The 23,165-nt window shown below is 39.6% G+C and overlaps 1 protein-coding gene across 1 annotated transcript in view; it reads right to left on the bottom strand.

Annotated features, from left to right (window-relative positions):
• CASR (calcium sensing receptor) overlaps window positions 1–23,165 on the bottom strand; it is a 109,378-nt gene that overhangs the window by 11,618 nt on the left and 74,595 nt on the right. The window contains exon 5 of the mRNA XM_028505254.2: window positions 18,862–19,092. Within this exon, the coding sequence (XP_028361055.1) occupies window positions 18,862–19,092 (231 nt within the window). The remainder of the gene's footprint in view (window positions 1–18,861; window positions 19,093–23,165) is intronic.

The raw sequence follows: 23,165 nt of genomic DNA, 5'->3' as shown, positions 1-23,165 counted from the left end.
TGGATTTCAGTCACTTCCCCCTCTACCCACAAGCAAAATGGGCCCTCAGGTGCTGATTCCTGGGTGGGTTGGCTTGTGTACATTCTAGGACCCTGTGGGTCTCTTCAATGAACTTTCCTGTGAGGCTGGGAGTTTCTCCCACTGCCGCCTCAACTCCCACAGGTGTTTTCAGTTGGTGGTTTGAGGTTTATTTCCCTGCACTGGGACCCCAGGTTCTGAGGTCTGTCTCACTCCCCAGGTGTTCCTCCTGGTTTACCTGCACGTGAATGTGGGACCACCCTCTTTACCAGCCGCTGCCTTGCCAGTCCGCCAGCTGCCACCCTGCCAGCCACCGCCTTGCTCACCCTGGTCCCCTACCACTGCTTTGCCATGAGTCCTCTCCACCTGGCTACCCATCTCTGTCCTTCCTACCAGTCTGGATGGATGTTTCTTCTTTAACTCCTTGGTTGTTGGACTTCCATAGAGTTTGGTTTTCTGTCAGTTCTGGTTGTTTTTTTGTTTTTAAATTGTTGTTGTCCTTCTTTTGGTTGTGCAAGGAGGCAGAATGTGTCTACCTACATCTCCATCTTGGCCAGAAGTCTGATATTATTTCAATCTTCTTAAATTTGAGACTTGTTTTGTGTTCTAATGAGATCTCTCCCAGAAACTGTGCACTTGAAAAGAATTTATATTCTGCTGTTTTGGGATGAAATGCTCTGAAGATATCCATTAAATCCATTGGCTTTGGCATGTCATTTAAGGCTGCCATTTCCTTGTTGATTTTCTGTCTGGAAGATTTATCCATTTATGTCATTGAGGTGTTAAAATTCCCTACCATTCCTGTATTACTGTTGATCTCTCCTTTTATGTCCATCAAGATTTGCTTAATATATTTAGGTGATCCTACATTGGCTGCATCACTATTTATAAGAGTTATACCTGATACAAGATGGTGGAAGAATTACTGGAAGTTATACTAACCTCTTCCCAGGACCAGCTTGGAATTACAACTAAATTGTGGCAAAATCATCTGGAATACACAACTGAACAATAGTGGGAGAGAAGATTTATAACCATGGACAGAGAGAAGAAACAACTTCAGCATGATGAGGCTGGCAGGGAGTGCAGAGGAGATGTGAGAGGGCAGGCTGGGATCCCACAGGTGGCAGATGAAGTGTCTGAGGGATATTTCAGCAGCTACAGAGATTCCCCTGAGAAGTGTGGGGTCTAAACCCTAAGCTGTGCTCCCCAGCCTATAGCACCAGAGCCCAAAAAGAGCTCAGATAACATCCAACTGTGTAAAGTGGCAGGGCTTCTCTCTGCCAGAGGTGGATGCCTGGTGACTCAGAGAGCCATTTAAAGGGCCAATGCATAAGTTGTCATATGCAGCCAATTACCCTGGACTCTGGCAAAGTGGGGGAGGATGGAGTGGACTAAAGACATTTGAGGAGAGACTGGAGACTCAGAACAGTGACTTTGGGGAGAGAACTGAGAGAGAAGCCTCTAGGATCCCAGTGCTTCATACTTCATACTTCAGTCATCCCCCATACTTCAGGACCCATCTTGATCAGTCAGACCACTCCCCTTTGAGTGGCATCAGCCTCAGGGGAAGCAGTAGCCCTGCCCCAGGAGTTACTCTGCCCCATCCTGTGGTGCTTAAGTCTGACTACTGATTACAGATTGACTAGATTAACAACTGAAGGAGTTAGCCACAGATAGTAGATCCCTGGAAGTCTTTTTTTAAAAAAGATTTTATTTATTTATTTTTAGAGAGAAGGGAAGGGAAGGAGAAAGAGAGGGAGAGAAACATCAGTGTGTGGTCATCTCTCACACGCCCCTGAACAGGGACCTGGCCCGCAACCCAGGCATGTGCCCTAGACTGGGAATTGAACTAACAACCCTCTGGTTCACAGGCCTGCACTCAATCCACTGAGCCACACCAGCCAGGGCCGATCCCTGGAAGTCTTGAACAGGCTGCTTAAGGCCAGACTGGGACACCATCTGACATTACAAGAGGCAGATCTAGAAAGAAAAAGCAGTGGCAAATACTAGATGCTACTGGGATGAAATCTACCGTGGTTTTCTCCATGATTTTCAATATTTTCTTGCCTGCATAGTTTCTTAACATTCATTTATTGTCCTTCAAGTTTGTGTATATTAAGTCACTAGATTTTATATTATAGTTTATTTACATTCTCATATTTTGCTCCTCCTTTCTCTTATCCCATTTTACCTCCTTCTTTCCTCTTATTATTTTCATTTTAAATTTTGTTTTCTCTTTTGCTAGAACTTGTTTCATTTATACACTCTTACTATTTCCCCCCCATCTAGCTTCTCAAAACCAATTTTCTTGTCATTCATCATCTCACATTCTTTTTCCTGTTTGTAAAATATCCATATTCTCTCTTCACGTTTATCATTCTTTGCTAATTGGTTGTGGATAAGGTAGTTATTATTGCACTTTTTCAATTTTATCTCTAGATCTTCAGTATTTTTGTATTTCAAAGCTCAAAATTTTACCGTTCCCCTCTCCTACTCCATTCCATCTTCATTTATCCCTTCTATTTTTATCTAAAATTTTAATTATCCCCTGTGTTAGCTTGGTTTCATTCTTCATTCTTAGTATTTCCTCTCTATCATCTCAAAATCACTTCCCTTTCCTCTAGATATCTCTTAAGTTTTTCTTTCTTTTCCCCCTCTTATTCCCATCCCTTCTATATTAATCTTAGCTCATTTGTTGTTGATAGTGCTGTGATAGATCTTTCTCTCCAATTTGGTTCCTATTTTTAATTAATTAATTAATTATTCTTTTTCTTTCTTTCTCTCACTTTATTTTTTAAAATTTCTATTCAGTCCCAATACTATATGCTTCTTTTCTCTTACTCCATTCTTCCTTCTTTATTCCATTTTTTATTTACAATGGAAATTTTACTCTCTCTCTTTGCAGTGCTCTGATTTCCTACTCTTATTAGTGCTTCCCCCTCTACCCTCTCAAAATCATTTCTCTTTCAGTTAATCATCTCATATTCACTTCTCCATTCTTATAATAGTCTTATTCTCTTTACACCCTTATTAATACTGGTTCACTTACTGTTGATAGTGGGATTGTGGGTGGGAGTTATTTTTGCAGGAGTGGGTATGTTTCTTGTGCTGTGTGGTTTTGTTCTGGCGGCACCTGCACAACAGCATATAAAACCTGGTGGGTGAATGACACTCAGTCAATCAGCTGGAGGGAAGGACCCATAAAAGAAAAACCAAACAACAATCAAAACCCAATTACAATCAGAGAGCCAAAATAAATGGCAGAAAGTGCATCCCAGGAACATCAAGTTCAGGAGATCAAGGGGACTACACCACTGAATCCCACAGTTCTCCTTCTGTAGAAGTTCACATAACAATGATAAGGAGTCAAAGCAGATCAATTTAAGATGCAGAAATAAACAAGAAGAGTCTCCTCTAAAGTGGGGAAACAAAGAAACAACTTCCAATTGAAAGGAAAGGAGGCATCTCTATAAAGAGTGCTAAAAGAAATAGAGGCAAGTAAACTATCAGATACTGAGTTAAAACAATGGTTATAAGGAAGATCAATGAGAATTACAAAAACTACAGGGAAGCTGAAAGAAACTTACTGCAAACTACATTGGCATGAAAAAGAATTCAGTTTCTGAATTGAAGAACACAGTAGAAGAAATCAAAAGCAGGCTAAAAAAGCAGATGTTTGAATCAGTGAGCTGGAGGACAAGGTAGAAAAATACTCTCAGAAAGAGCAAGGAAAGGGAAAAAAACTAAAAAAGAATACATAGAGGTTAAGTGAATTGTCGGACAACATGAAACATAATAATATCCATATAATAGGGATACCAGAAGGAGAAGAAAAGAAGCAAGGGATAGAAAACCTGTTTGAAAAACTAATGACAGAAAACTTCCTTATTGGATGAGAGAAGAAGTCACAGAAGTCCAGGAAGCACATAGTGTCCCAGTCAAGAAGAAACCAAAAAGGCCCACTCCAAGATACATCATAATTAAAACGGCAAAATTCCAAGACAAAGAGAGAATCTTAAAGGCAGCAAGGAAGAAACAGGAAGTAACATACAAGGGAGCTCCAATAAGACTAGCAGTTGATTTCTCAATAGAAACACTACATGCTAGAAGGGATTGGCGAGAAATATTCCGAGTAATGAAAAGCAAAGGCCTGCAACCAAGACTACTCTATCCAGCATGGCTCTCATTTAAAATGGAAGGCAAAATAAGTAGTTTTCCAGACAAAACAAGGCCAAAGAATACACCTCAACCAAACCAACATTGCAAGACATGCTAAAAGGACTGCTTTAAGAACATAAAGAAAAAGAGGGAGGGAGGGAGAGAAGGGAACACAGTTACAAAGTGGAAGATGGCAATGAATGCCAACTAATGGCAATGGCAATTAATAAATTTAAATGTAAATGGATTAAATGCTCCAATCAAGAGACATAGGGTAGCTGAATGGATAAGAAAACATGACCTGCATATATGCTGCCTACAAGACAGCTGCCTCAGAACAAAGACCTACATAGACTGAAAGTGAAGGGTAGGAAAAAAAATTCCAACCAAATGGACAGGAAAAAAAAAGCCAGGGTAGCAATACTTATATTAGACAAAATAGATTTCAAAACAAAGGCCATGAAAAGAGACACAGGAGGACACTTCATAATGCTCAAGGGAGAAATCCATCAATAAGACATAAACATTGTAAATATATATGCGCCCACCATAGGAGCAGCCAAATATATAAGAAAAATATTGGAGGATATCAAGAAAGATACAGACAGCAGCACACTTTTACTAGAGGATTTTGACACCCCACTGGCAACAATGGATAGATCTTCCAAACAAAGAATCAACAAGGATATTGTGGCACTGAATGATGCTCTAGATCAAATGGATTAATTGATATATACAGAACAGTTCAACCAAAGAAGCAAAATACACATTCTTTTCAAATGCATATGGAACATTTTAAAACACAGACCACATGACAGGATACAAAACAAGAAAATTGAAATTGTATCAAGCATTTTCTCAAACTACCAGGGCCAGAAACTAGAAATCAATCTCAAGGAAAAAACTCAAAAACAGTCAAATTCTTGGAGACAGAATAAAATGTTATTAAGTAATGAATGGGTAAGAATGATATCAAGGAAGAAATCAAAAAGTTTCTGGAAACAATGAAAATGAACTCCCAGCAGTCCAACACTTACAAGGACACAGTATTAAGGCAGCCCTGAGGTGGAAGTTTATAGCAATACAGGCTGACCTAACAAAGGTGGAAAATTTTCAATTGAACAATCTAACCCTACATCCACATCTACAAGAACTAGAGAAATAACAATAAACAAAGCCCAGAGTGAGTAGAAGGAAGGAAATAACCAAGAGCAGAGCAGAATTAAATGACACAGAGACTAAAAGAACAATTCAAAGGATTAAAAAATCCAGGAGCTTGTTCTTTGAAAAGATAAACAAAATTGACAAGCCTTTAAGCAGACTCATCAAGGAAAAAAGAGGACCCAAATAAACAAAATCAGAAATGAAAGAGGAGAGATTACAGCTGATACCAGAGAAACACAAAGGACTTAAAAAATTACTATGAAGGACTATATGCTAAGAAATTTTGAAATCTGGGTGAAATAAACAAATTCCACAAACCTATAATCTTCCAAAACTGAATGAAGAAGAAGTAGAAAACCTAAACAGATGAATAACAGCTAGTGAAATTGAAGCAGTAATTAAAAAACTCCAAGCACACAAAAGCCCTGGACTAGATAGTTTCACAGTAGAATTTTACAAAACATTTAAGGCAGAGCTAACCCCTTTCCCTCTCAAATTATTCCAAAAAATCCAAGAAGACAGAAGACTCCTGAACTCTTTTATGAGGCCAGCATAATCCTACTCCAAAAGCCAGGTAAATACACAAAAACATAAAAACAAACAAACAAACAAACAAACAAACTACAGGCCAATATTGCCAATGAATATAGATGCTAAAACCCTCAACAAAATATTGGCAAACTGCATCCACCAATATATTAGAAAGATCACTCACCATAATCAAGTGGGATTCATCCCAGGGATGCAATGATGGTACAATATTTGCAAATAAATAAACATAATACATCACACACACAAAAGACAAATTTCACATGATCCTATCAATAGATGGGGAAGAAGTTTCTGACAAGACACAGTACCCATTAATGATAAAAACACTCAGTAAAGTGGGAGTAGAGGGAGTACACCTCAACATAGTAAAGGACATATACAAGAAAGCTACACCCAATATCATACTCAACAGGAAAAAACTAAAAGCTTTCTCCCTAATATCAGGAACAAGAGAAGGGTGTCCAATTTGACAACTTCTATTCAGCATAGTACTGGAAGTTGTAGCCACAATGATCAGACAAGAAAGAGAAATAAGACATTCAAATTGGAAAGGAAGAAGTAAATCTGTCATTGTTTGCTGGTGACATGATAGTGTACATAGAAAACCCTATAGACTCCACCAGAAAACTACTCGACCTAATAAATGAATTTGGCAAAACAGCAGGATACAAAGTCAATATTCAGAAATTAGAGGCATGTTTGTACATGAACAATGAAATATCAGAAACGGAAATTAGGAGAAAATCCCATTTGATATAGCAACAAGAAAACTAAAGTACCTAGGAATAAACCTAACCAAGGAGGTAAAAGACCTGTACTCAGAAAACTACAGAATGCTGAAGAAAGAAATTAAGGAAGACACAAATAAATGTAAGCATACACTGTTTTCATAGATTGGAAGAATTACCATCATCAAAATGTCCATATTACCCAAAGCTATTTATAGACTCAATGCAATCCCTATTATTAGAAAACAACATTAATATGAAAAGAGAACCACCTCTATGGGAAAATGTATTTGCCAGTGATACCTCAGACACATGTTTGATCTCCAAAATATATAAAGAACTCACATGACTCCACTCTAAGAAGACAAGGAACCCAATTTTAAAAAATGGGCAAAAGACTTGAACAGACACTTCTTCAAGGAGGACATACAGAGGGCTCAGAGACATATGAAAAGATGCTCAGTATCACTAGCCATCAGGGAGATGCAAATTAAAACCACAATGAGATACCAATTCATGCTGGTGAGAATGGCCATCATAAACAAAGCAACAAACAAGTGTTGGAGAGGTTGTGGAGAAATGGGAACCATAGTGCACTGTTGGTGGGCTTGCAGACTGGTGCAACCACTATGGAAAATTGTGGATTTTCCTCAGAAAACTAAAAGTGGATCTGCCTTTTGATCCACTGCTAGGATTATATCCTAAGAACCCCTAAATACCAATCCAAAAGAACCTATGCACCCCAAAGTTCATAGCAGCACAATTTACAATAGGCAAGTGCTGGAAGCCTCCTAAGTGCCCATCAGTAAATGAATGGATCAAAAAACTAAGGTGCGTTTACACAATGGAATTCTATGCAGCAGAAAGAAAGAAGGAGCTCCTACTTTTTGGGACAGCATGGATGGAACTGAAGAGCATTATGCTAAGTGAAATAAGCCAGGTGTGAAAGACAAATACCATATGATCTCACCTTTAACCGGAACCTAATCAACAAAATGAATAAGCAAGCAAAATATAACAAAGACATTGAAATTGAGAACAGGCTGGCAGTGATCAGTGGGGAGAGAGGAAGGGATAATGGGGGAAAAGGGTGAAGAGTTTAGAGGAACAATTATAAAGGACACATGGACAATAACAAGAGGGGATGGAAATAGGGGAAGGAGGTGAGGAGGGTTGGGGTGGTAGGGAAGGGTGGGGGAAAGGCAGAAAACTGTACTTGAACAACAATAAAAAATAAAATAAAATAAAGTGCAATCCTTATTAACATACCAGTGACATATTTCACAGAACATATATTTCAGAAATTTGTATGGAACCATAAATGACCACAAATAGCCTCAGTTATTTTCAAAAAGAAGAAAAAAGTAGGAAGGATCAGAATACCTGATATCAAACTATATTACGAGGCCCCTATAATCCAACAGTCTGGTACTGGCATAAGAACAGACACACAGATCAATGGAACAGAATAGAGAGCCCAGAGATAAACCTAAGACTCTATGGTCAATTAATATTTGACAAAGGGGGTAGGACCATAAAATGGATTAAAAACAGCCTCTTTAGCAAAAGGTGGGATATCTGGGCAGGTGCATTAAAAAAATGAAATTTGACTATCGTCTTACACCATACACAAAAATAAACTCTTGATGGATAAAAGACTTAAGTATATCACAGCACTATAAAAAACCTAGAAGAGAACATAGGCAGGAAAATTTTAGATATCCCATGCACCAATATTTTCACTGATATGTCCCCTAAAGCAATGGACATAAAAGAAGGAATAAACAAGTAAAATCTCATCGAAATAAAAAGCTTCTACATGGCTAAAGAGAACACCAGCCAAATGAAAAGAGAACCAATTATACGGGAAAATATATTTGCCAATGATACCTCAGACAAGGGTTTGACCTCCAAAATATATAAGGAACCCACATGATTCCACTCCAGGAAGACAATACAATTAAAAAATGGGCAAAGGACCTTAACAGATACTTCTCCAAGGAGGACATACAGAGGACCCAGAGACATGTGAAAAGATGCTCAGCATCACTAGCCATCAGAGAGATGAAATTAAAACCACAATGAGATACCAATTCATACTGGTGAGAATGGCCATCATAAACAAAGCAACAAACAAGTGTTGGAGAGGTTGTGGAGAAATGGGAACCATAGTGCACTGTTGATGGGATTGCAGACTGGTGCAACCACTATGGAAAACTGTGGAATTTTCTCAGAAAACTAAAAGTGGATCTGCCTTTTGATCCAGCAATTCCACTGCTAGGATTATATCCTAAGAACCCCTAAATACCAATCCAAAAGAACCTATGCACCCCAAAGTTCATAGCAGCACAATTTACAGTTGGTAAGTGCTGGAAGTCTCCTAAGTGCCCATCAGTAAAGGAGTGGCTCAAAAGCCTATGGTACATATACACAATGAAATAGTACACAGCAGAGAGAAAGAAGGAGCTCCTAATGTTCACAATGGCATGGATGGAACTGGAAAGCACTATGCTAAGTGAAATAAGCCAGTCGATGAAAGACAAATACAATATGATTTCATCTATAAGTGGAATCTAACCAACAGAACAAACAAGCAAGCAAAAGAGAACTATAGACATGGAAATAAAGACAAATCAATAGTGACCCAAGGGGTGAGGGAAGGGGGATACAAAGTGAAAGAAGGTGAAGGGTCAAGTCAAGGAACTTGGGACAAATGTAAAGAACCCATGGACCAGAACAACAGGGGGTAGAATTCAATGTGGGAGAGGGATGTGGGCAGGGCAGGGGAGAATAATGTGGAAAAATGGTGACAACTGTAATTGAGCAACAATAAAAAATATCAGAGAAGAATTACATCCTCTTGTTGGATTGACTCTCTCTTTTTTTGAGTCATTTTTATTATTGAGGTTCAAGTACAGTTGTCTCCATTTTGCCCCCACCACTCACCGTACCTCAGCCACCCCCACCTCCCACCCTCCATTCTACCCCTCTTTGGCTTTGTCCATGTGTCTTTTATACATGTTCCTTAACAACCCTCCCCCCCTTTTCCCCCCATTATCGCCTCCCACCTTCCCTCTGGTTACTATCAATTTGTTTTTAATTTCAATGTCTCTGGTTACATTTTGCTTGTTTGTTGACTCTTTTATTTGTATGTAGTGTCCTTATTTGTCTCTTTTTATAGCCTTTGTCTTAAGTCTGTTTGTTCAGTTATAAGGTTTGCCACCTGAGCTTTCTTCTTGAAATTTTTTTTGAATTTTGAAAATATATTTTATTGCTGATGCTATTACAGTTGTTCTATTACCCCCTTTTATTCCACTCCACCCCAAATTTCCTTTCCACCCACAACCCCCACTCCTTAGTTCATGTCCATGGGTCATAAATATAAGTTCTTTGACTTCTACATTTCCTATACTATTCTTACCCTCCCCCTGTTGATTTTCTACCTAACATGTATGCCACTTATTCTCTGTACCTTTCCCCTCATTTTCCCTTCCTCATCCCCACTGATAACCCTCCATGTGATCTCCATTTCTGTGGTTCTGTTCCTGTTCTAGTTGTTTGCTTAGCTTGTTTTTGTTTTTAGGTTCTTTTGTTGATAATTGTGAGTTTGTTGTCATTTTACTGTTCATATTTTTATCTTCTTTTTCTTAGGTAAGTCCCTTTAACGTTTCATAGAATAAGAAATTGGTGATAATGAACTCCTTTAACTTGACCTTGTGTGAGAAGCACTTTATCTGCCTTCCCATTCTAAATGATAGCTTTGTGGGATAGGCTAATCTTAGATGTAGGTCCTTGCCTTTCATGACTTCAAATACTTCTTTCTAGTGCCTTCTTGCCTGCAAAGTTTCCCTTGAGAAATCAGCTGACAGTCTGATGGGAACTCCTTTGTAGGTAACTGTCTCCTTTTCTCTTGCTGCTTTTAAGACTCTCTCCTTATCTTTATTCTTGGGTAATGTAATTATAATATGCCTTGGTGTGTACTTCCTTGGGTCCAACTTTGGAACTCTCTGAGCTTCCTGGACTTCCTGGAAGTCTATTTCCTTTGCCAGATTGGGAAGTTCTCCTTCATTATTTGTTTAAATAAATTTTCAATTTCTTGGTTTTCCACTTCTTGGGACACCCCTATGATTTGCATGTTGGAATTTTTAAAGTTGTCCTGGAGGTTCTTAAGCATCTCCTCACTTTTTTTTGAATTCTTGTTTCTTCAGTCGGCTCTGGTTAAATGTTTACTTTTTCCTTCTGCTTCAAACCATTGATTCGAGTCCCAGTTACCTTCCCTTCACTATTGATTCCCTGTGCATTTTCCTTTATTTTACTCTTCATAGCCTTCAGTTTTTCCTCTATTTTGTGATCATACTCAACCATTTCCATGAGCATCCCGATTACCAGTGTTTTGAACTGTGCATCTGATAGGTTGGTTATCTCTTCATTGCTTAGTTGTATTTTTCTGGAGTTTTGATCTGTTCTTTCATTTAGGCCATTTTTTTTCTATCATGGCATGTGTGTTATGTAGTAAGGGGTGGATTCTTAGGTATTCACCAGGGCGGGGCAACCCACATCACTGCTTTGTTGCACTGTTCATGGTGGAGGGCTCTGAGAGGGAACAATGCTCATTGCTCAGCTCTGGGACAGCTTTCAGTCACTTCCCCTGCTACCCATAAGCAAATTGGGCCCTTCTGGTGCTGATTCCTGGGTGGGTGGGCTTGTGTACATTTTAGGACCCTGTGGTTCTCTCCCATGAACTCTCCTATGAGGCTCTGAGTTTCTCCCACTGCCTCAACCACCACAGGTTTTTTCAATCAGAGATTTTCAGGCTTTATTTCCCTGTGCTGGAAGTCTGGTTTGCATAGTCTGCTTTGCTCCCCAGGTGTTCCTCCTGGTTTATCCACACACAAATGTGGGACTGCCCACTCTGCCAGCAGCCACCTCACCCAGTCTGCCAGCCACTGCCTTGCCCACCCCAATCCTTCAGCTGCTGCCTTGCCGAGATTCCTCTCAACCTGCTGCCCATCTCTGCCCCTCCTACCAGTCTGAATGAATGTTTCTTTTTTAGCTCTTAGTTGTCAGACTTCCATACTGTCCAATTTTCTGTCAGTTCTGGAATTTTGTTGTTTTTAAATTTGTCGTTGTTCTTCTTTTGGTTGTGTGAGGGGGCACAGTGTATCTACCTATGCCTCCATCTTGGCTGGAAGTGTTTTTTCTTGAATTTTTATGAGATTTGGTAAGCCAAACTGACAACATGCTAGGGAGCAAGATCTTAAAAGCTCCCCCTAGCTTCTTTTTTTTTTTTCATTTCCATTTGCATGAAATATCTTTTTCCATCCCTTTACTTTAATCTATGTGTATCTTTTGTTCTGAGGTGCGTGTCTTGTAGACAGCATATATATGGATCTTGTTTTCTCATCCATTCAGTTACCCTAGGGCTTTTGATTACAGCATTTAAGCCATTTACATTTAAAGTGAGTATTGCTAGGAACAAATTTGTCACCATTTTATTCTTTATCACTATGTTACTCTTTCTTCTTTTTCTTAAAGAAAACCCTTTTATAATTTCTTGTAATACTGGTTTGGTGATAATAAACTCCTTTAGCTTTTTCTTTTCTGGGAAGCTCTTTATTGCTCTTTCAATTTTAAATGATGGCATTGGTGAGTAAAGTAGTTTTGGCTGTAGGTCCTTCCTTTTTATCACTTTGAAAACTTTATGCCAATCCCTTCTGGCCTGAAATGTTTCTTCTGAGGAATCAGCTGAGAATCTTATGGGAGCTCCCTTATAGGAACCGATTTGCTCCTCGGCTTCATTCAACTTACTGTTTATCTTCTAGTGTATTCTTCATTTTAGATATTGTAGCTGACTAGTTATTTATCATTATTTATATTTTTTTCATGCTGTTGTAATTTTCATTAAGTTTCTTGAGCATCCTTATAACCATTTTTTTTTTTAACTTCTGTAGCTGGTAAATTGCTTATCTCCATTTCATTTAGCTAATTTTCTGGAGTTTTCTCTTATTATTTCCTATAGGGTATGTTTGTTTGTCTCCCCATTTTGGCTGTGTCTCTGTGTTTGGCTCTATATCTTAGATAGATTTGCTATGACTCCCACTCTTGGTAGGGTGGCCTCATGTTGTAGTTGTCCTGTGTGACCCAGTGATGCAGTCTCCTTGATCACCTGATCTGGGTGCTCCAGCAGTGTCTTTTGTGTGGGTTATGTGGGCCCTCCTGCTGTATTTGAGTCTTGACTGTTATTGGCCCATTTGTGGGTGATTTTGACCCTCAGGCTGGCTAACTGTGAGAATTGACCTTGAACACAATTTATGAGCCACTGTGCAGGTGCTGACCACATTAAGCAGAATTTGCCTCAGCAAGGTCTAGGGCCTGCTGAGATCTCACTTTGGATATGCCACCTGTGAAGCTAATTGGATCCTTCTCTAATGCTGTCTGAAGCTGGCCACTGGGTGTGTTGGTTCTGAGACCTCTTGGGAGGGAGTCTGGTGCAGGTCAATTCAGACATTGCCCTGTGCATGGCCCTGAGCAACCTTTTTGGAGCTACAAAGCAATCCACAGTTAGTGGCTGCATAGGTGTGCATAGAAAGGACCAAGCTGTGCACCAAGGCCAGCTTCCACCAGCACTGAGTTTGGGAGGTCAACAACAGGCCCAAGGCACCCTGAGATCCACTTCCATTTGCCCCTGCCTGCTTCCACCTGCTGACTGCCTGTTAGGCTCAGTCACTGAAATGGCCTCTGGCAGTACTCAAGTTGCATGAAGAAGGTTCTCAGTGAGTTACCAGGTAGGGGCTAGTGGTGTTCACCAGACTGATACAGGTCCAATCTCTGTGTTAGTGTTGGGTCTGAGGCCACTCATCAAAAGTCCCAGCATATACCAAGTCTAGATGCTACCTGGTGGGTGCCTACAGATATTTGTGCTGGGGCATGGTCTCAGGAAGTCCTCAGGGTGAGGCTAGCAGAGCTTTTGAGGGCCAAACAGACCAATATTTGACCATGTGAAGGGAGGGCTCTGCCCTGGTCTACCCTGTAAGGGGACAAGGGCCCCTGTCCTAGAGCCACACAACTCAGTCTTTCCCAGATTCTGCCCAGAGCCTAAGCTCAGCAGGGCAGAGATACACGAGTCAAGAGGGTGGGGCTAGTGGATCTCCCTTAAGGAGGAGTGCTGGTCAGGCTTGAGGGAAGAAGGGGAGATAGTCTCTGCTTCAGAGCCACACAACTCAGTCAGGATACCCCCTCAGTCTGCCTGGACTTCCACACCCCTGCCCAGGTAGCTGACTCCTCAGCAGGGTATGAGTTCTACAGGGTGGGGTGACAGGGAGTCTAGAGGGTGGGGCTACTACATTCCCCCAGGCTGATGCCATAAGGAGGGGAGTGCTACACCCTAGAAAAATGGCATCTACAGGTGGTATGGGAGAGGGACTCACACAGGGAGCCTGGTGGCTGTCCCTTCAGCTTTCTCTCTAGAGCCACAAACCCCGGTCTCTCCTCACACAACTGTAGTCTGGCCCTTTCTCCCTCTGCCAGAGCCCAGGGTAAGGGGCTGAAAATGAGATTTTGTGTGTTGGCATTTTAAGAGTGTGCCTGTGTTTCTAGCAGACTCTCATCTCTCCCTGGTGGACAGAATCCCTGCTGATTTCCACAGCCAGATATTATGTGGGTGACTCTTCTTGGCTCTGGTGCTCTGGGCTAAGGAGCCCATTGTGGGGTTGACGCCCATGCTCCTCTGGTGGAACATTTGCAGCTACGATATCCCTCCAGAATCTCAGCCAGTTCCCATGGGAGTAGGACCAGCCCTTATTCTCTCTCCACCCTTCTCACCAGTCTTGATGTGGTTTCTGTAAAGCTTTGGTTATAAGACTTCTGTTTAGCTTGTCTTCAGTTGGTTATTGAGGTTGATTGTTCTATATTTTAGTTGTAATTTCAGTTTAGTTCTGTGGGGGAGGTGATTGTAGCTTCTATCTACTCTACTGCCATCTTGGATTTTTCCTCTTTGGTTTTTCTTAAAAAGCCATTTTACCTTCTGTTTTATGCCTCTATCGATTTCCAGGATTTAGAATGTCATTTTTGACAGTTTTGTCCAATTTAACAGTGCTTCACCATTTCAGGAACTCTGCTTCCATCTCATTCTCTCAGGATGCCAAGCTACTGAGAACTTCCTCTAGGAAATTATTAGTATTTAGATCCTAAAAGTCTATGTGTATCAGAGATAATAAATATACCATAAAATACAGTTTATCTTGCAAAAGCATCTGCTTTTGCAGGTAGGGAGCAGGTCTTACTCATCTTTGTAGCACCCCTCAGGTAAAAAGACTTGCATAATGCATGGTACATAATAGGGTTCACACTATTTCTAAACTGTTTCTTTAATAAGATTATTTTCCTCCCCCCACAAACCTGCTTGCATTGGAGACATGTCACAAAGTTAAACACATGGAAAGCAATGAAATCATTATAATTGCTTCTAACAGAAAAGAAATAACTGGTTACACAAGGAGTTTTAAAAAACATGAACAGAAGATGATTGGCATTATCTTTCAACAAAAGAGGAATAGAAATGGCAGTTGGACCTGATGATTCCTAAGACTCTTAAGACCTTGAGAAGGAAAGGAAAAGATGTAGTTAAAGTCAGTACACATTAGCCCGTTCGACTGTGGTAACCAGCTACTCTCAGAAAATTTCTTTGAATCCTTTTGAGTTACCAACCCACTGGATTATCTAATGATAGTGATGAACCCAATTGATTATCCAAAAAATTTTGATACTTTAAAATTTTTCCTATTGAGAAATGATGGTTGCTCTATCCTCTACCCAGTTAAGGTAAAGTACAGTTTCCTTCTATCCCTAGTTATAGAGCATTGTTTTTACTCTGAAAGTGTTTTGGACATCATCGAATGCTTTGTTTGCATCTATTGACCTTATAGTGGATGTTTGCTCTTTTATTCTGTTAATGCAGTAGGCCACATTCATAAACTTTGTAGTGTTGGGCTATCATCATATTCCTGTAAATTCACTGCAAACTCTACTGGGTCATGATGTGTTGTATATTTTTTCACTGCTGGTCTAGGTTTGCTAATATTTTATTTAGGATTTGAGCATCTGTGCTTATAAAAAAAGATTGATCTACAATTGCACTTTCTTGCTTTATCCTTGTCTGATATTGTAAAAATTTTATTAGCTTCATAAAATGAGTTTAGTAGCTTTCCCTTTGGCTTCTATTTAGTCTGTGGGTGGTAAAATACATCAAAATTGACTGTATAACACTAAAATCAGTTTCTCAGATATTCATGTCTGGGGTGGTGGTCCAAATTGAGATGGTACTCCACAGTACTAGAGACCTAGACTCTTTCTGCCTTGTTGGTCTGCCATGTTTGGTCTTGGCATCATAGTTCTTAATGGTAGTATCTGGTTCCCGGAAGCAAGATTGAGGAAGGGATGATGAAGAGAGCAAATGATCCTTGTGAACACTTTCTTAAAAGAAGGTTCTTAAACTCCATCACATAACACCGCCACTTGCATTCCATTTCAAGGATTTAGTCATATGGCCACACTTAGCTGAAAGAGAGGCTGGGAAATATTTTTATTCTGGGTGGTCACGTGCCCAGCCAAAATTGATTCTTCTTGTTAAAGAAAAAGGGGGAGAACAAATATTGGGGTCCTCTAATAGTCTCTGCCATGCATCTTTTTCTGCTCTTCATAATGGTTAAAAAATAGGCTCAAGGTCATATGGTGACTTACTGGAGAGCTGGCATCCACAACCAGTTTAGTTTTCCAAAGTCTGCACTTTTCACTATACCAAATCCTGCTTTATAGTAGTCAGTGATTAGTAGAATTCCACCCTCTGAGCTCTCTTACTGCACCATTCTGCATCCCTCAGCTAAAGAGAAATCTCACCACCAAAGGAGTGGGCTGAGGCAGTGACCAGAAAGATTCATTTTGCAAATAGCCACCAAGTATCTTCAAGTCTCCCTAAGAGTTTCATCAAAGATGCCTATCCAATTTTGCCCAAGGAAGCCCATCTGTATCGGAAGTCCCCAATGAAGATGTCTCTTTTCCTTCTCATTTGTTGTAATAAAAAATGAAATAATTATGGAGAGTATAGTGTAGAGCAGAGATTTTCAACCTGTGTGCTAGGGCACGCTGGTGTGCCACAAGAATTTTTAAAACACACAATACTTGACTATTTAGTCAGGGGCATTGATCTCTTTTCCCTTACAGTGTGTGTGTGTGTGTGTGTGTGTGTGTGTGTGTGAAACAGCCAACACCAAAAACTGCTTGGTGTGAATGAATCAAAATTATACCTATTTTTGTTTTGTCAGATGGGCCAAAATTCTTATATATTTTTTGGTGTGTCACAGAATTTTAGTAATTAGCTTATGTCTGCCATGAGATGAAAAAAGTTGAAAATCACTGGTGTAGGGGATGGAACCCTGGAATCAGAGTCAGGGTACTTGGATCCTAGTCACAGCTCTTGCACTGACCATCTGTCTGGTCTTGCAAGAAACATTTGCCTCTCTAAACCTTGGTGTCATCAACTTTAAATTGGGGTGTTGGATACAAAGATATTTAAAGACCCTCTAACTCTAAAGTGCCTCATTAGAAAGTAAATTGAAAAATAAATTGCAAAAAAAAAGAAAGTAAATCGACACTGATTAAGATATTATAATGCAATATTAATAACAGTTTGCATTTATATAGTATAACTCAGTTTATAGTATGTTTTTGCTTCCTTGATCTCATTAACAACTGTGAGCTATGTTGAGAAGTTATTAATGCATTATTCGTAGTTAAATATATATGGCATTTTATGGTCATTTCTACAAAAAACATGGGATAAAAAGAGTGGACTAGATTCTAATATTTGTTGAGTACTTATGTATGCTAGGTTTGAGGTATGTTTCTACAGAAAAATTAGATTTAGTTTATAACTCTGTCAACTATCCCAGAAACATAAATTACTAAATTCATGACAATTCCCTGGTATTCACTTACCAGTGCTCAAGCCCATGGTGTGCACAGGCTGGTAGAGGACATTAGGGTTATAGAAACTTATACAGGAAATAGTTTCCATGCAGAAAGGGAGATGAGATATACACCAGTTAGAGACAATTATGTGCATTAATGGAGGTAGAAGATAACCTAGTTGATTCAACAGCAGGAAATTAGTGATAGTATAGCTGATCAATTTTGATTCCAGTCAGTTGAAACTTGTGGTAATTTAGACAAGGGTATAATTAGTGGACAGTTATATAGACCCTGGAGCCCCAAAATCTCTGTCTGAAAAAGGTCATAACATATTCACTATTGAGAACCCACCCTCTAAGGTAGAAGCTCGCAATGTCTCACACAATGTGGATAAGATTCACTATCTATAGGGGACCTTTGCATTGGTAACTATCATACATATTGGGAAACAATGAAATTGTAGCATCCGATCAGAAACCCACCAACCTAAAGAGCATTTGGTAAAAAGATGAAGTTGAATCTTTGGTCATGTTATAAAAAGTAGTTTAAAACTCTCAAAGGTGATACTAGAAAGGTAAACACTAAGAGTAACATAGTGGGTCTTATCCAGGCCTCTTGGGAGAGTTAAAGAGGATGCCCCATCCAGCGTTGTTTCTATAGAAGACCAGGGTTGTCAGCAGCCTGGGTTGTCCCAACATTTTGGGACACAACCACCATAGAATGGTCATCATTACAACATATCATGTGTTTTCTCCTGAGCGCATGTTCACTGGGTGATGGGCTTCTGGTTATTAATCAGGCATTTAGATGCAGGGGTCTTCAGGGGAGGGGATCCTGATCATGGTCACACACATTTCCTATTTGTTATAGATCTCCCAAAGAGAAAAACAAAATGTCATTTTGGTTGACAGGTCAGTAGCCCTGAGTTGTTTGGATCACTAGCTCTGCCTTGAGCAATGTTTATGGTTTGCTTAAATATTTTGCTCTGGTTGGGGACAGTATTAGTCAAGGAAACTGACCAACCAGGGAGTCAGATTTTAAAGAATAAAATTGTTTCAACATAATAAGCACGGGGTGCAGGTTCCAAGGATTCTCCTCTGTACACTAAACACTCATGGATTTCACAGGGAGCCCTGGTGATGCAGAGTGAGTGTGTTGAGGCAAGTGGCCTCATTATTCTAGAAGTCCTGTAGTAACAAGTCCAAGGCCCTCTGAAACCCAGCAGTTTCCTGCTATGAGGGAGGCATCTGGTGTTTTGATGCAAAGCACATACCTCTCTGGAGAACCCACTCCACAGGATTTTCTCCTCATTGATGAAGAGCCTTTCTCCTTTCTTGGCATAAACGTTGTAATATCCAACTTCCTTAAACACAATGGAGCCATCCTCTGGGGAGAGGTGCCAGTTGATGATGGAATAGTTCCCCATCAAGTCACCACATTCATCAAAAGTCACCTGTTCACCCATATTGTTGGTAAAGTTTAGGTGACGCAGGTGCTTCAGGACCTAAAGAGGAACAGAGATGAATATTCTGAGTATAAGCCACAGGGTTGCCACATATGGTTGTGGAGGTTCTGCACTGTGCAAGGACAGTAAAACTATCTTCTAACAAAGTGGAAGGAACATGACTTGAGGAAGAGATACCTTTTTCTAATTTACACTAGGGTACTTGCATGTGCTAGTGGCAGCCCTGGTAAGCTAGGGGCTTTACGTGGTACTCACATTGTGCCTGGGGTAGGAAACACTTTTTTGAAATTAGGAAGGGAAAAGGGATACATCTCACCAAAGACCAAGACAAGGCTAGTGCAGATACACTGTCACTCAGTGGTGCCCCAGGAGGAGTGGGTTTGTAAGCCAGAGCCCATTCTTAGCATTTTCTGAGATGGGCTTTGGAGAAGGGGTGGAGGCACTAAGAGCCCTTACGAACTGCACCATCTTCTCTATGCCGCAGCTTCTGCAGAAGTGTCTTGCTACCAAAAATCACAGCAAGGGGAGTGGGAGGAAGAAATAAATGAGGCTGTGAATGGGATCCTGTTGTAATAGTTACGGCCAATCATTAACTATTGTGGGTCACAAAGCCCTCATACAAAAAAAGTAAAATAATAATTACTAAACCTTCCTAGTCATTGTACTCCCTTTAAGGAACAATGCTAAATACTTTACATTCACCATCTAATCCAATCTTCACAACAAGTAGTGCTATTATCCCATTTTATTGATGGGAAACTGAGGCATATAAAACGAAAGTATCTTTTCCAGGGTGACACAGCTCACAGGGGGTGCAAAGCCTGTGCTCTGTTGGCTAATGCTCTACAGCAGCATCATCAGGCTCCTGGCTCTGCTTCCTGCATGCCCCCGACATGGGTCAAGAGGAGGCAGCGGGCAATCAGCAGCTTATCTTTCATGCACGATCTGCCCAGTGCCAGGCACCTAGAAAGAGTGAGACACAATCCAGCCTGCAAGTGCAGGGGTACTCACTTCCACTGCACCTCAAATCAAATCTAGCCAACTATGAAAAGGAAAATACACTGTGACCAAGTAACTTTTATCCCAGGAACACAAAGTTAGTTTAACATTTGATTACACTAACATGGTGTACGAGAGAAACCACATGTTCACCTATGTAGATATGGAAAAAGCGTTTAAAATGCCCAACCTCCATTCTGGTTTAAAACTCTCAGCAATCTAGGAATAAAAGGGAAATTCCTCAACCCTAGAAAGGACATCTATGAAAACCCTACATTAATAACATCATACTTAATTGTGAAAGACTGCTTTCCTCCTAAGATCAGGAATAAGACAAGAATGTCTGTTTTCACTCTGGCTGTGCAACATTGTGCTGGAGGTTCTACCCAGAGCAATTCGACTGAGTCGGGCTGATTCACACTGAAAACATAGGGGTCCAAGTTCTATACTCAAATAAAAACAAATCAGCAAACAAACAAACAAAAGAACTTTCAAATCAAGTGAAAAGACAACAGATTCATTTTTTGAAAAACTTACCATCAAGGATCATAAAAATTTAAGGCTTTTATGTAATCTGTTGGAACTTAAACCTATATATTGAAAAGCAAATTACTAAAAACTATAGTATGGGTTGAGGGGTCAACACAATTTTTCCCTTTGAGCTATAACTATAATCTATGTTCTTATGTTTTGATTTAAAAAGAAAAATAAAGCTTCCAGATTAAAACAAAAAGAAAACAAGCAGGCAAACAGAACTGTTAGCAAAATTTGTTTTAAAATGTGCTAAATAATTTACTTAAGACATATTAGAAGACATATGGTATAGTAGACATATCAGAAGAATTATGGTTTTCATTGGATAAAATGTTAACTTTCTCTTCATTAAGGAAAAAGAGGGATCTTAATTTTTCTGGGAAAATATTTTGTGATCTTTTTTAAAATTTTATTTTAATTGTTGTTGCAGTAAAACAACAATTTTACTATCTTTTACTTTCTATCTTTTACTTTGTGATCTTTTAAGAAAGCTGCAGCTAAATATTATATTTTGTATATCATGTTTTGATTAAGAGCATACATTTGATTTCTGGTTCTGGGATGTCCAACCTGTGGCCCATGGGCCGCATATGGCTCAGGATGGCTATGAATGCAGCCTTACACAAATTCATAAATTTACTTAACATATGAGATTTTTTGTGTGATTACGTGTCCCAATGTATTTAATGTGTGGCACAAGACAACTCTTCTTCCAGTGTGGCCCAGAGACGCCAAAAGGTTGGACATACCTGCAACATTTAAAATGTGGAATAAATTGATTATAAACCTTCTACTGCCTTGGTGAGGTGAAGGGAAGTTGGAGTCACCACGGCACAATGATGTTTTAGTAACAGCTGAGAACTGCCTAAAGAGAAGGGTACGTCCAAAAAACAACTCTTCCATGTAAGAATGATGACGGCAGTATGCCAGAAGATGAAGGGAGCAACAAAAGGCTGAAGTGAAGGACTGGAAGTCTCTTAATACAGAGAGAACCCGTAATTATGCAATTAGCTATAATAAGTTAATTCAGACTAAGTGAATGAAGGACTGGCTTTTCTCCTCCTCCCCCTCCTCTTCTTCCTCCTTCTTCTTTTAATAAAAAAAGCCAAAATAGGTTTACAAAAGTTTATTTTCTTCTTTTAGGCATACCTACTGGTACGAATTATGCTAATACATTGGTCCTGATAAAGGTTCTTAGGAAGCCTGTGTCAATTTTTAAAAATAAGAATTTAAAATTTAGTTGTTTCTTGATCTTTGTCTCAATAATTCCGTTTATACTTGTAAACTTTTACCAAAGTGGTGTTTTCCCTTAGTCATTTAACTCATTGATAATGAAGAAGCCAATTTCAGCCCAAATTTATGAAGTCAAAATTATTGCAGTTTCATTGTATGAAAATTTTCTGCCAGCTTCTCTAAGACCACTTACCTTCTCCCTTTTCTAGGTCCATGTCCATGTACTGTCCTTGTCATTCACTTAACCTCAGTCTGTTCAGCATTTACCTTTGTTCCATTCTCTTCCTTTAGCTATTTGTTCATTCAACAAGTATTTATTGAGTAATCAATATGGGCCAAGCAGGCACTTTTTTTAGGGATAAGATATATAGTAGTATTCAAGATGGACAGGTAGATGTTCAAATACTCTGATGTGGTTAGTTGTGTCCACTCTCACTTATTTGCACAGACTGTACTTCTTTTTGTGTTTGTGTGTGAACCAGAGTTCAGGACACTTGGTTTCCTCTGGTGAATGCCCAGGGCTTAGTCTTCACCATTATCTGATCTGGCTCACCTCTCAGGAGCTAGAGAGCATGTACCCAGAGGGACAAGTGGGCATAGTTCTTTTAACTGTTACTTTGGCCTCATCAGGGAATAGACCACCTGAGGCAGAAGTTGCCTTTCTTACCAGCTAGCTATATGACTTTGGGAAAATAATTTTGGCCTCTCTGAGTCTTTCCTCACCTACAGAACAATAATACTCAAGACCAATACTTACTGAACACTTAGTATACATAGGTAGTATGCTAAACACCTTATATATGTTAACCAATGTTATCTTCATAATAAATTTGTAAGTTCCATTGTTGCCATTTTTCAGGTGAAGAAATTGAGGCACATTTAGTGACTTCCCAAGGTTATAAAGTTATTAGGTAGCAACTGGGATTTAAATCCAGTCAGTCTAGTTCTAGAGTCCAGACTCTCAACCATTATACTATATACTACCTATTCAGGTATAGAAGTCAAATTAGATAGCCTGTCTATTAAGTTGTCCATCTCTAGTTACAACAGGTTGACCTGTGTAAAACTGAGGTTGAGAAAATGGATATATTTAAAAAATGGAAAGGTAGACACATGTAAAAGGCTCATGGCAATCCAAGAGGCCATAATGAGAAAAGTGGTCGAAACTAAATGACATCCAAATCTCCATGAAAGGCCTGTACTTTCCCACCCCAGGGACTTTCCATTGTTTTGTATTTTAAATCAACTTTATTGAGGTATAGTTTACATAGAATAAAACACACACACATTTTAAGGTTGTAGTTCTGAGTTTTGGCAAATGCATATGCCTGTGTAACTGCCACTAT

Source organism: Phyllostomus discolor, chromosome 2, assembly GCF_004126475.2.
Source record: "Phyllostomus discolor isolate MPI-MPIP mPhyDis1 chromosome 2, mPhyDis1.pri.v3, whole genome shotgun sequence".
Classification (NCBI taxonomy): Eukaryota; Metazoa; Chordata; class Mammalia; order Chiroptera; family Phyllostomidae; genus Phyllostomus; species Phyllostomus discolor.
The sequence above is the reverse complement of the archived record's forward strand: the minus strand, read 5'-3'. Positions and strand labels throughout refer to the sequence as shown.